The sequence below is a fragment of the Apostichopus japonicus genome, chromosome 22 (assembly GCF_037975245.1).
Source record: "Apostichopus japonicus isolate 1M-3 chromosome 22, ASM3797524v1, whole genome shotgun sequence".
NCBI classification, from domain to species: Eukaryota; Metazoa; Echinodermata; class Holothuroidea; order Aspidochirotida; family Stichopodidae; genus Apostichopus; species Apostichopus japonicus.
The window spans coordinates 4,853,289-4,868,477 of record NC_092582.1 but is presented as its reverse complement, the minus strand read 5'-3'; the positions used below and the strand labels follow the sequence as shown (position 1 = coordinate 4,868,477).

General features: G+C 38.5%; 1 protein-coding gene across 7 annotated transcripts in view; it reads right to left on the bottom strand.

The window, feature by feature from the left end:
* Positions 1 to 15,189, bottom strand: part of LOC139963388 (discoidin domain-containing receptor 2-like) — a 61,765-nt gene that overhangs the window by 25,846 nt on the left and 20,730 nt on the right. For 6 of the 7 annotated variants that reach the window (XR_011791577.1, XM_071964089.1, XM_071964095.1 and 3 more), the window contains 5 exons: positions 5,267 to 5,448; positions 4,250 to 4,361; positions 3,380 to 3,614; positions 2,271 to 2,418; positions 927 to 1,439 (listed from right to left, as the gene is read on the bottom strand). Coding sequence is in view for 6 of the 7 variants with exons in the window: in XM_071964089.1 (XP_071820190.1) it covers positions 927 to 1,439; positions 2,271 to 2,418; positions 3,380 to 3,614; positions 4,250 to 4,361; positions 5,267 to 5,381 (1,123 nt within the window). In the remaining variant the exon portion in view is untranslated. Of the gene's footprint in view, positions 1 to 926; positions 1,440 to 2,270; positions 2,419 to 3,379; positions 3,615 to 4,249; positions 4,362 to 5,266; positions 5,449 to 14,112; positions 14,729 to 15,189 lie in introns of those variants that run through there. The other variant, XM_071964093.1, reaches the window with a different exon arrangement.

Here is a 15,189-nt window from a genome sequence, read left to right as displayed (position 1 = left end):
TATGTGTGGTAATAGTGGTACAGAATACAAGGATGGGAGATGAATAAAGTAACAAAGAAAATAAGAAACAAAAGTCACAAACTTTATACAAATACCAGGTCCAAAGGCCACACTCAAGAACAATAGCACAAAACCACAATCAAAATACTGGAAGTGATCTACAAGTTAGTCTTCTCTCCACTTTCACTTTCATCCTCCCTATACCCCCACACTCACTTTCTATTCCACCATCACCTACCCAACCATTCACCAACCCTCCCCCCTCCTTCTCCCACTAAAATGGACATGCATTACAGGCACATTTTAACCCTAGATATCCAACTTAAGAGTCATAAATCATTTGATCTCCCTGACATCTTGCAAGACGACTTTTGATTTCCCTTGCAGGATCGAATTCTCGAACAGGAACGTGGTTCGGTTAGAATCCAAGGTGTACCTCCGATCACACCAGTTTATGGATACAACACTTCTATGTGCTACGATCCTGCTTGCTCTCTCGGGTGGGAACGTGACCCCCATATCTATTATTAGGGTACAGCATTCAAGTACACCTACTGTAAGTCATAAACAAGCAAGGTGCAGTTCCCCCCTCCCCCCCCCCTCACAAACGTGACATTACCAAGGTAGGAATCATGCAGTTATTAATGCATCAAACACATTCAGGAATTGACCAAAACAATGGAATGCATAAATGCTCCAGCAAGTTCAACTCATACAAATTAACTGTGCTAAACCTCACAGTAACATGCACATACACAAATTCTCAATTAGTGGGAAAGGAGGTCCCTAATTCCACTTTCCTCTAAACTCAACAAGTTTCCCGGTCGAGTAACACGTAACCTTCCATGTCTGTTCTCACAACAAAAAATTCTCTCCACCACTCTGTTGATCGCCCAAAAGTTCAAAGAATGCATGAACCTACTTACCGGAGGTAAACGAGACTTCGCTTAACAGTATCCAACGACCCCTGTGGCGAAGCTTGACCTTCAAGTACCGGGCGACTCTCTGCTCCAGATCCACCGTGATCCACCTCGCATCCGGGTGGAGCCTGTCTTGGTTCACAACTTTTCTGAGGACTTTGGGAGAATAGTGACCCGGCTCCACGCTGAACATGATCTCAATCGAGTAGAAGAGTTCTACGTTATTGGCGTAATAGTTGTTGGTGTGGAGGCTGATGGTGGATAAGTTCCTCAGCGAATCAAACTCGAACAGAAAGACGGGATTCGGGTGGGTTATGTTCCTCCACCCGACCCACTCGTAACCCTGCGGTAGGTTCGAGGGGCTGAAACGGAAGTTTGAACTCCCCAGAGTTCCGTCGGTGAGTTGTCCTAACCCTCCAGAGGTCCTGCCTTCAAACGTTTCACCGTCGTAAGGATCGTCCAGGAAGGCATACTCTCCTCTGGGATCCCCTACTGGAGCGGAGTATGTCACAAGCCGGTCTGACGGAACAGGAAAATGGGCGGAGAGGTTTATACCGACCTATATTAAGGCTCAACTCTCAAAAAAAAATGAGCTCCACTCTCAACAACAACAAAACAGCACATGAAAGGGGTTCCAGAAAGATGTGAAGGTTAAACGACCCCTTTTTTTTCAGTAGATGACTGATACGATATAGCGTCAAAAGTGCCAATGGTACATATAAGGTACATAGTAGATAAGAGTGCAATAGTTGTGTGAGACAGATAAGTGAGAAATAGTCATACTAATCCTCAGGTTGTGAGGAGACAGGTAAGCAAGGAGCGAAGTAAATCAGCACAAAATCCAAGTGTTAATTGTCACTTTAATACCTTGATATGTTTGTAATAATCTCTCTTTTCTTTAAACTAGAACTATCCTGACAGTGTACATTGACTGTTTAAAGCTGAGGTGGGCAACCTACGGCCTGCGGGCCACATGCGGTCCGCCAGTGATCATTTTGCGGCCCATGAGATGTCTCAAGAAAAAGAAACAAAATCAATCTATTTTATCATCACAAAAAAACGACATTGACATTATGTTTTTGTGAATACAGATTAAGTACACACACCTATTGCTTGAATGTCTTCGGAATCAATAGGTTTGAAATCAACAGCAGGTCGTTGGTTAGGTGCGACCCAGTCAATTTTTCGCTCCTTGTATCTGGCCCATTCATTCAAAAAAGGTTGCCCACCCCGGGTTTAAAGGGGCAGTGAAAAATACCACAGTGGACTGTGTGACAACAGTAAGTTAGTAGGATCATTTTGTTATAACGTACGTAGGGCTCTTTAAATATAAAACTGCAGTGAACTTACCCTCCCATAAGCAACCGTAGACCTCCAACCGTAGACAGACACTTTGAATGTGCTGGACTACCGGTATTATTCGCAAGGCTTTGGCGATAATCGGTGGCCCTATGTGTATTGTGACCATAGAATGTGCATCGACATTGCCGTCAAAAACCTGCATGAAAATGTATCGAAATTAAATAGACTGAAACAACACAATTGAAATTAAATTTCATATCTAATCCTCACATTGTATTGTTTGTGTGTAACAGACCATCATTACCATATTCAGGAATGGAGAGTTACGGTTTTCATTTCGCTTACCAATTTTTCATGTTTATGAATTGAGTTTTTATCTGATATAATAACTAACCTTGTGAGTACAAAAAGGGCATTATAAGTGTTTGTATTTGACTTGCAATTTGTCTATACTACAGATTATTTTGCTATGTTTGCAATGCAAACACACAATCACAAAAATTAAAACACTATCAAACTTTGTGAGCCATTATGACTGTAGTGATCATTATGTGACATTTTCTAGACAAGAAAGGGAAAGGTGATATGTCTCAAAAATTATAAAACTTACTGGTTTATATATTTACGAGTGACCCACTTACCTGTCTCCCCACAACCTATGCACCGCATTCTACCGTGTCTAGAATGCCCTGGTAATCTTTTAACACTGTACACCCTCACTGGCCCTAATGGCCTTCCTTCATTTTTCTACCCACAAAGTGTCTCACTGTGTTTTTCGGAGTTAGAAAAATTTTCGCGAAATTCGCCCGGATTACCTTGGTAAGTGGGGAACGAAGTAAATACATACACTAATATATGTTGTGTTCAACTATAGATTCAATTATAAAATAATTCCAAGGTGTGCTTAAATAGATATCACAAAGGATGCAACAGTGCTATACTGAGGTTAGGGGTGGGAGGGGGGGGGGAGTTGGGGCAGCGGGTATGGAGTAAGTAGATAGGAATGGGAGAGTGCTGACTAGAATACAGGATGCTCGAGGGTATGGTAAGACTAGACCGTAACGGTTGCATGGAGGCATGGAAAGATGGGGCACTAAAATAGGCACACGACCACTTTGACCTTCCCAAGAATGGTTATTGTACAAACATTAACGTACCTCTTCACCAACCATGTTGGTGTACCTCATCCAGGTTTCACTATCTCGTGAATATTCCAGCCTGACTCTCCTCGCATACTCTGCGCCGTAACCGTAATTGTGTCTTCCTTGGAGCGCCATCACTGTGATCACGGTCGGATCCCTGAATGTAATCTGGAGGAACTCGCTCGGTCCTATCGATGCCGGGTGGACACTCTGAGGACACCAAGCGCCATCCCCTGCATTCTGATTCAACCTGAGCAGGTAGAGATATAGTGGTAAAGAGTAGGAGCACTGAAAAAGCCATTGGGAGGGGGTGGTAATGGGGGGCATAACCCCCCCTGCATTCTGATTCAACCTGACCAGGTAGAGAGGTACAGTGGTAAAGAGTAGGAGCACTGACAAAGGCATTGGGAGGGGGAAATAACCTTGGGGGAGGGGAATAACATGGGGGGAGGATGGTTCACACCGGCATCGGATTTAGAGAAACACAGATTTAAGGTTCTACATATTAATACACATGGTCAACATTTTGGGCGTTAGAGTGAGAAAGGAGGGGAAAGGAAATATGATTACATTTGTACTGGAATAAATAAACCAATGAATGAAAATTACTGAATTAAACTGGTTTGGATCCAGCCACAGGTAACTCAATGAACCACATCAGCTTCAAGTTTAAAATGTCCAATCTATAACAGCAAACTACATCAATTCTGTAAAGCATGCTTTGAGAATGTCCTTATTTTTGTTTGATGATGCACACACACGAGTTTGCTGCCAAGTTTTTCTTGGCCAGTTCATTTATAATATTGGGGCATCCTCTTAATCTTGGGGCATCCTCTTAATCCTGGGGCATCCTCTTAATCTTCATCCTCTTGATAGCCTCCTTACCTGCTATTCTGTGCACCAAACGCGATATAATCATCTTGGTAAACGGAGCTCGCTGCAAGCTGATCGTCTGTGATGGATCTGTCACTCATCCCGAGAGCACTACGGCACTCCACTGTACAAAGAGGGAAACATTTTAACTTTTTAAAAGCTCTGGGTTGATTTTTTTACTTTGAAGAAGAACGACACGATCTAACCTACCCAGTGAATATTGTGATATTCCTTGATTATATATATTACTAAAGCCGATACCTACCTGTCGCCTATACATACGCTCTCCGATCTGCCCTAGCCTAATAATTGGTAGCATTCTTGCATTGCGCCCTCAATGACCCTCTCTAATTTCACTATCCTCCTCCTACTATCCTACACATTATAGTTGTTACATTGTGCATAAACAAGGTGCACTTAATAAAGCAAACGTTGTGATGTCATGATAGAACAGTGATCCCCCTCTCCCCATCCCCCCCAAAAAAAATCTTTCTTAAAAGCCCAGCATTTGTGAACAATTCGAACATTCTGCAGAAATCTGTCGAGTTGACAAGATACGATAAGTTGTCAATTAAACATTTTGCAGAAAATTGTCCAATTGCTCAGTTGGAATGAAGTGAACAATTAAACATTTTGCAGAAAAATGTCGAATTGACAAGATATGATAAGTTGTCAATTAAACATTTTGCAGAAAATTGTTCAATTGCTCAGTTAAAGCAACTGAGCAATCCAACATTTTTGATGAGATATTATCTTGTTATCTAAACAATTTACTGAAAAATGTCAACTTAAGGGGCAAAGTTTTTCCTATGTTGATGGCACTTTTAAGCTTTCTTAGTTTCCACTTCATAGTATGTTTAAATACGTTCTACCAAGTCAAGTTCAAAACAACAGATTGATAAAGTACTGCAAACAAATTCAACCGCCTCTGGTATAGTCTTTATAGATATAGATCTATAGCACAAAAGTGCAATAGTTCAAAGTGGAGACATGATAAGAGAGGTGGGATGAAAGTAAATCAAACCTTACCAAGGTTAACAGTACTGGAAGCCAGATTTATGAGTTGACTCAATACCAGACACAACATTGTCAGGGCTCTCTCCTCCATCTTGGTTGAATCTTTCACCCTACGACCAGAACCCATGGAAACTTCCCAGCTGCGGTAAATGTTGCTTGTGCCAAGGAGATATCAAGACTGGGGATGTAACATGCTGTGAGATGAGAAGAAAGAGAAAGGAAGGATATAAGTAAGATAAGGTGAAGACTGATAACAAATGTATGTTAAAGACCTTGGCTTTAGTAACAAGGAGGGGATTGGAGGGGATGGGGGGATGGAAGAGGATGGGAGGGAATGGGAGAGGATGAGATGAAGAAGGGGATAGGTGTAGGGTAGGTGCAATAAGTATATACTAGGTGTAGGGTAGGTGTAATAAGTACTGAATGAACACAAAGAATCATTTATAGGTTATATCACTCTACATCATACTATACTTCGAATGTTAAAGTGTGCGAACAAAATAGGAAAGTGTCTAACGTCTGCAATCAGGAATAAACTGTACGGCATTACAGTGGAATAATAATGCCCTTAACGAGCAGCTTTGTAATTTCAGGATAGAATCAAGACGGGCATATACTTAAGTGGGTGGGCTGCGGGTGGGAATATTGGAGGGTGGGAGTGGGAAAAGAGAATGGTTACCGATAGAGAAGGTCTCTTAAAGTTACAACTTGATCGTGACCAAATATGTCATCTGTACAGGTCTGGATTTGATATCCACATAGCTATCTCCTGAGACCCCAGACAAAAATGAACTATATAGTAACCACATTGCAACTTGTCATGCTTTTTCCCCTAAGTGTTCCAAAAGTGTCTTTGCACAGATCTAACATGCAGTGAATAATTTATCCAGTATCGCATAACAAACTACAACAACAAAAATTAAAAGCACTCAATATTCCCCCAAAGAGAAAACAGGTTTGCCGTCTTCAAAGGTTCTTGTGAGAAACAGCTACTACTATATTATCTTAAATTGTTTTGTTTTTTCATAGTTTTCAATCCTGAATTTCTGTTTTTTCTGGCATGTTCTCAAGGAATTCACTCTCTTTTTAACGAGGTAAACGGCATGATGGGAAACTTTCAAATTAAATTTGCTTTTACAACAGTGGGTGGGCTATGTACCTATAGACTCAAGTTTCTGGCTTTCAATCTGGCTGTGTTCCATTTTACTTTCACTTTCGAGTATACGTGCTATGTTGCTGACTGCTTCCCCTTGTTTTGCAAATCCTATATTTCTTTCATAGGCTTCTCTCCCAGTATTATATCTGACCCCTCTACTAACACAAATTACCAGCATACCAATCACAAGCAGGGAACAAGCATGAAGCCAAATTAAAAGACTAGAAGTACCCGTCGCTAAGGCTTGTTTGAGCGGTATGTGAGCATCGATAATACGATATAAATCAATGACGCAGAAATTTATATCTCACAGCAGGTGATGGCTTCTTTCATTCGTTGGTTCGATTGTTCCTTCGTTCGTGAGGATCATGTTCAAATGCTCGTCTCTCACTCTGACGATATGATATGACATGTTTACAAGAAAACCTCACAAAAAATACAAAGAACTAAGCTGCACTCTCTGGAAAGTCAGAAGAAGTCTTCTGTGATGGTCTTTCCTGCTTGCTAGAACTACAGTAATCAGAGCCATTTCTTTTCCACTGTCGTCCCACACCACCAAATGTCTGTTTCGGACTACCAAAATCAGATAAAGATGCATTGTAAATTGAATACAGTTAAAATAGGTACATATGTACTACTGCCGGCCAATCTGAAAACTCTTTCCCTATCCCTAGGAAAAGAGAGTTTTACTGGCCCAAAGCTGGTGTTCCTATGCACACCAAACCTACACATGCCTCCTACATTGTAACATATCTGTTGTTTATTTCGCTACACTTTTCAGACAACCAAATAAGTTGTTTCGATAAACCCAAAGGTAATCACTGTCAGATGGACAACCAGAAAAAGTCCTTAAAAAATGTGCTCAGCTGTTAAATACAGTCTTTGAGATGTGTGCTATAATTAAAATACAGTTATGTACAGTGTTTGACAGACATTATCACCACATCTGCGACTCTCGTACTAGACATTAAATCTCCTGCTGGACACTACATCACAATCCGAGGATGAAATATCACTCTGTATCAACATGGGGTTTATTCAAAGGAATTTAACAAAGTGACCAAGGTATGTATGACTCTATGATCAAATTTCAAAAGGTCTTCATGGCTCCTGTTATTTCCCCCCTTGTGACATGTAGCTGGAAGGTAATATCGGAACGAAGGTTACTGGTGGGCGTACTGGGTGACTGCATGACAATCAACATCCATATAAAAAAATTGTACTATCTGTCATATTCATACTGAGACCATAGAACACTTGTTCTGGTCCTGTCATGTCACTTCTAGTTTTCTTCTAGACTGTGAGCAAAGGTTTTTAAGGCGGCAGTTTATATTTTCGAAGAGATATTTTCTTTGATCAAAGTCACGTTAGTTATAATCCTATTAATTTCTTTATACTGTATTGTAAATATTATATCTTTGATTGTAAAACTGAACAATAACATGCCAGATTGCAACATTTTTTGCCAAAAAGTGAAGTTCATTATAAAAGTTGAGAAACACATAGCTTTCAAGAATAGAACTTCCAAGTCTTGCAGAAATAACTATAAAGCTTTGCAACAAAGTCTTGCTTATTGCATTGATGAATTGGAAAATTAATTTTTCGAGTACATTATACTGTATATATTATGTTTTCCGTGTATGAATTATGTAACATACGTACTGTATTTCATGAATTACATCTGAATAAATGAGATGGAAAAAAAAAATCCATATAAAAAACTGATACTGAACTGATACATGTTTGATTCCAATGTTTTCGCTATTTAAATTAAAAACAGTTACACAAGTGGACAAAAATAAACACAAATGTCCACTTAAGGAATACAGCTACTATTAATTTTTTTTTTTTTTTACTTTTGATTTTAGTAATTATCTTTGAAAGGAAAGAAAACAGTATGTGATTTAAACTATGAACTTAAATGTTATTTTATATGTACTTCTTCTTTTTGCAAACTGTATACATGGACTGTCATGGAAATAATATCCCAATTTTGTAACATTATTTAACAACATTGTAAACCAATAAATTTAATACTGGATAAGTTGATATATATGCAAATTCATGACAATGAAGGCATTCGGATATTTAGCAATTTGGCAAATGTATTTGTGGTTACAAGAATAACCTGGCTTAGGAGTTATTTCAGTTCTGTTTATATACCAATCCTACAACAACAACTACTATGTCACTGAACATCACGACGGAAACCTTCCCCATTAAAAGTCTCAATTTCTATCCCTAGTTCCTGATAGACAGCACAATAAGTGTAAATTGATATTTTTGTTCATCCTGTTGGTAAGATCGTTTATCTGGGTTAAGATTAGAACACACCTTATATATACCAAGAAGCAACAACAATGGCTCCATTCCTTTCTCTTGAACTTTCCTTCTTTTTTTTCTCCCTTTTAAATTTTTCCTTCAGGGTAAACCAGGTACTTTTATTTCAAGTTCACATGTAAGCTAATCTATCCTTGGTTAGAATCCTCAGGAAAGATGTTTTCAAAACAGATGTATATCAGAGATTGACTATTGAAAAAAAAAAAAAATTGACTAAATATTGAATAAAAATTGACTATTGAAAAAATAATAATTATAATATAGAAAGTGAACGTTTGACCAGGTTGGAATTAGGTCACTAGGGAGGGGAGGGGAGGGAGGGGGTATGTGGTGCTAAACATGTTACCTGCTTTCGTTAAGCTAGATAGATGTAGATTGGAGCTCCTGGATATTTAGCAATGGGGACAGGTTAGGGGTAGAGCACTTTGTGTTGACTTTAACAATGATTGTTATATTAAAGTAGTATTGGATACTACAATCAGGCCAAAACAATGCAGTATGTTAACTTGGAAAGCCAAATTCCCTGTCAATTGACAGTGCAACCCCTTCATCCACTACCCCATTCCCCCACCCCCCCCCCTCCCAATCAGAAATACCTTCTATGCCTCTGACAAGGAGACAAGTGAGGGATAAAACAAACTAGATCGTACTTTTACTGGATAGGTACTGCACTATACTATGAAGGCAAATTTTCCTTGCACTGTCCAGGGAATAATTTAATGTTCATATTTTGTTTAACAGTTTGTGAATGTTCTGAACTCTTGTCTCACATAAAATACTACAATTCCTGTGTACAAAAATTGCTATGCGTCTTTGCACTTATATAGCAATTTTGCCCGATTTGCATAGTAATTTTGCCCATTTTGCATAGCAATTTTACCCATTTTGCATAGCAATATTGTCCATTTTGCATAGTAATTTTGCTCATTTTGCATAGTAATTTCGCCCATTTTGCATAGCAATTTTGCCCATTTTGCATAGCAATTTTACCCATTTTGCATTGCAATTTTGACCATTTTGCATAGTAATATTGCCCATTTTGCATAGCAATTTTACCCATTTTGCATAGCAATTTTGTCCATTTTGCATAGTAAATTTGCCCATTTTGCATAGTAATTTGCGATACAATTGCCGGATATATGATTCCCTGCTGTAATGAACCTAAAGCTAAAATTGCACAATTTAATCAAAACCTTGGACTATGTCTTTGCTTGTATAGATTAGATTTTTTTAGGTTCTAAGACAATGGGAATTAAATACTGAAAGTGGGATGAGTAATATATCCTAGTTGCTTTCTCTTTCCCTGAATATTTGCACTTTGGAAAATGTCAAAGGTTAGTTTTTGTTTTAGTTCTGTTTTGATATATTGTTCCAATAAAACAGCATCCATACAACAACAGCACATGAAACTTCTGTTCAATGTTTTTAGTTTCACAATCAATATTGACATAACCTGGCAGCTTTTACTGGCTAGGTTTTTTTTTCTTCTTTTATCCTCCCATTTTTTCCTTATTTTGGTTCCTCCCCACCCCCCCCCCCCTCCAATGGAAAACTATGGAGTCACTTTTACCAACCTTTCAAAATTGTGATGGGGGAGGGGGGGGGACCGGATTGCAAAGTCGGCAATGGCTATACCGTGGATCTCAAAGTTGGTAATTACTATTATGTTAGATCCGTCCAACAAGGCAGCATACAGAAACAGTGTACTCAAAGCCAAAGCCAAAGTGAATTAATCAGGTCACACATCAGGTAGTCTATGTATGCTAAGTTCTTCACTACCGCCCTTTTGGGAAACCTTTCATAACGTACTTCTGATTCTGTGTGCACGTGTGACACATTCGAGTCTGTTCCAATTGCACTCCACTATATTGGTCCTCTACATGACTGGATTAAATGATCTTATATGATGACCACCAGAAGTTGAATCATTTCATGCATAACTGAAACATAGGCAATGCCACACATTAGCTTTGAGACAGAGGGTGCAAGGTCAAATTAAATACAAAATGAATGCATGATTTTTGCCAACGTTGTGAATTTCGTCATTTAAGTTTGCGAATTACAACACTTGGAAAACAAGCTTACATCACAAATCACAAACTCAACGTCATTATCAGTCAATGTGATAGAAATATTTGTCATCGTCAACCCCTCCCCAAACACCTTAAGGAAAATGTTAAGAATTCCACCATGCCGCAGATAATCACAGATTTATTCTTCTACTACACAGAGACCCAAGACTTGATCAATTCTAAATATGACATCATCGAGCCATGTCATGCCTTTCAATTTTTCTTTCACATTTTCCTTTCTTTGTGACAATATATTTATACTTTCTGTGATGGAAGTGATGGTTTTGTAGAGTAAATGGTAAGTGTAAGATATACATGCCTTTCAATTTTTTATTTCATGTTTTTCTTTCTTTATGACAATATTTACTTTCTGTTATGGAGATGAGTTTTGTACAGTAAATGGTTAATGTTAGATACCGAACCTGAGCTTTGACATGAACATGACCTCTAATGATGAAGATATTCAGTGTGACCAACACTGTGTTAAAACATTGTAACTCCAAGAATTTCAAGCGAAACAAAGTGAAAGTCAAACTGATTTCAGATCCTGGTGGCATCATGACATCACAGCTTTACAAACTGCAAAGCTCTCAGACACGGCCCTTTCGACTAGAATATCTCCCACAAGGAACAAGATTATTCTTAGCTAGTTGGACAGATTTGTTTGTTGCAAAGATCCTTTATCATAGGAGTCAAATGAGATCGTTGTGTACGGTCTCCTTTAATACAGATTGCCACCACTCCTCTAGCAAACCCTTGGAAATTTTGTAGATTGCCATATATCCCGAGATATTAATCCAGACGAAAAAACGTACGATGTTGGCACTTTGGATGGTAGAATGAGAAGGGAGGGTATTGACCGAAGCGGCCGGTAATAGAGGGCACACAGCGTTTAAAGGTTACCAGTTTAGTCTAGGCACAGTAGAGTGCTAAGATTGTGGGGAGACAGGTAAGCGAGGAGCCAAGTAAATTGCGCTATATTCCCTTTTTTAAAGCCACATTGCAAAGATGTTAACTGTGACTTCACAGGCTTAATAACTATTGCCTATGACATAGATTCACAGCTTGTTCTCAACCAATCAACAATTCTTACAAATAACATACAACACTTCCAAAATTCATGTAAAGATTAAAACTACCTTTAACTGCCCCCCCCCCCCCCCAATCCACCATCCCTTGCCCACTCTCCCCATCCTTCCCCATTCCTAATCCCCTGGCTGTGCCTGTAGACAAACACAAATATTATATGATGCAAATTATATACATATTATTACCTTAATATCCAGGGTTTTGTAAACTGCAGTGACTAAAATCCATGAGAACTCAGAACTATCAACAGTTATAATTTTAGATCACTATACCTCACCTCACTTCAGTGCTATATTAATACTGAGGACACATTGACTGTATTCTTGTATTGACTGTAATGGGACTCAACCTTTTGACCCCTCCTAGCCACAACGGCTACCCTTAAAAGGAAGTACAATCCCTTCAGATTCCTAAACATCACCTGTTAGAAATTAAATCCAATACAGCTAATAATAATGAGTGTTATAAAATGCAACAACCCATAAATAATTTTGACCTTTCTTCCAGCCGAAGTAACCTCAAGTCACCACAATTCAAAAGTGTACAGGAAGTTTTCAAGCCCATTTTCTAGAATATAACTATCCAACAGGAATTAGGAATATAACACACAAAATTCTCAGAATCATAAATATGGTAACTGCTTACACAGGTGTTATAAAAAAAAAAAATTTACACAATGTTCAATCGCAGTACTTGTACTGTATGTGCTTCAACATGACCGTTTTGCATGTAAACAACTTTTTCATTCCAGAGCAAATTTTTGGAGTTAAAGCTTTCAAAATTTCTGTTATGCTCACTGGATAGTAATGAAAACACATAATTAGAGCAAAATAATTAAACAATAATTAATTGATATAAATATTTAAATAATATTTTGTTACATTGGAGTGTTTAAGGTCTAAGCACACCTATGAACAACATTGTCCTAATCACTCTCTTAGCATTAGAAATCATGAAAATAGCTGTAACTCCCATCAAAATCCATCAAAGATTGATCATTTTACAAGTCTTTTCTTAATTCTAGTTTTATTTTCGAATACATTAACTAATTATGCTAAATGATAATGTAAAGGGAGTGACTGCCTAATTTTCTGTTATGTTATTCCTTTGTATTTACAACCTTTCATTTCAAGGACACTAAACAAAGGCTTGTGGGAAGATGTGGCTGGTGCGCGGGCTTGTAACTAGGGGTTAACTTATTAAGGCCTCATATCAGAAGTTTGGATGGGCTTAACATTCCATGTCATAGTTTGCACATATTTAATGAGTTTCCCAGATTTATCAAACCTGCAAATGTGTATATCTTGGAAATCAAAAGAGCTCTTGCAAAAATTTTAAGAGATTTTGCATGTGATTACCACACACAACAAACGTACTGAATATGGGGTAAACTGGCTAGGTGTCTGCAGTACTTAAAGTTTCATTTCATTCCACATAATGAAGTAAACATTGCTTTTCATTGGCAATTACTTACTACAGTACCTGTAAAATAAATCTAGTTGATAAAATTGTTGGAATGAAATTCATCAGTCACTCCATTCGCAGAGATTTGCTTGCTGAAAGAGACTAGATTGGTATAAAAATATAATGAAAGATGATCTTCCTAATCCAAGAGGAGGGGCTTTGACCGGACGTAGCCTGTCGTAGAAGATGTACAGATGCCCTATGCAGCCTAGCTGCAGTATGCTGCAGGTCTCTTCAGCTTCCTACTTTTTACACAGTGCCTAAGCCATTCCTGTCAAAACAGTAGAATTTTCAAACAAGCATGATAAATTCATTAATTGCAAAGTTTTTAATCTAATTTGATCAAGATTTTGAATAGTCTTAACTATCAGTATGCCCTCTTACTGGTAGGTTTGATGTCTTTTCACCGATTTCAATTCAGGTCAATTAATGGTTATAATCGTTATATGCCATAGAATACAACCTCCCAGTTACAATTTGCGAACTTTCGAACCAACTGAATTATTGTGGATCAGATTCCATTCTCTATATTGGCAGATCAGTGGAAAAGGTAATGTTGTATCAATTTAAAGTATGTATGTGCTGTACCGTACAAGTACAGTACATCCCAAACTTGGAGATAGAAGGGAGACAAGGTGTAGTGATGGAAGTTTTGGAAGGGTTGGTGGTGGGGAAGTAAGAGAGGGAGAGAGAGAGTGCAAAACTGATCAAACCAGAGGTATCATATGTGTACTTACCATGCACAATGAGTAAAAAAGAAAACACACTAATTGCCCACAGAAGGAGTCAAATCAATGATTGTGATTTCCTTCTGAACTTCTCACTTATAAATCCATCAAAGTTATGATCAGTATGTCCTGTATATATCAATCCTTTCTCGGTGTCTTTAGATTATAGCAAGTCAATATGGATGTACAGTGTTTTCTACAGGGCTGTTACTGTTACAAACTGTAGTTTACATACTGCACTGAAGCTATGCTTGGCAATGACAGAAATCGCTGTAAAGCTGCAATCAGACAAACAGATACAGTATATTTATTTAGCTGTGTGTACCTTTACACCAATGTCAAACTGATAAAGGCCCAAAGTCCAAATAAGTTCCTACCATGCAGACAAATTTGACGGGGCAAATCTTGCAGAGATGTCTGTCATGTAAACATTATCCGTCCTTAGAGTCCATAGATACAGAACTGCCGAAAGTAAACATCATAAAAATGAAATAAAACTGTTAGCAAAATGCTTATCCGCTGAAAGTAAACATCCTGGTACAACCAACACACCAATAACAACACACAGGATCACACCCCGTCCTCATCCTAATCAAATTTTATACATATATATATATATCCAACAGGGTCCTTTTGAAGAAATAAAATTCCTTGCAGCGCACCGAGAAAGCGAGTTGCATTTGGTAGTTCTGTCTACCCGCAGACCAACGACAGGCCAACAGCATATGGTATGATGCAACCTGCTGTGCCTGACAAGATCAATTACAGAATGAGATGGTCTGCTTTCTCCTACTGTCCGCATTGGGGCGAGTCCGAGAGGCGGACCGCATGGTGAGCATACAAATGTCGATGGGGTGACCCGCTGAGGATATCTGAGGGGCAGCACTGCATTCTTACTGTGCCGTGACGTAGGTGAGGCTATAGATTTTCTTTCGGCAGTAGCCTAGCGGTAAGGTTGATAATACTGTCGGCAAGAAATTTATTGTTCATTTCTGATCCAGATAGCTTAAAGGGGATCAGTAGTGAAAAATGTGTAAAATTTGGAGAGATGACAAAAGTGGATATTTTTTTTTTTTTTGTGTTGAG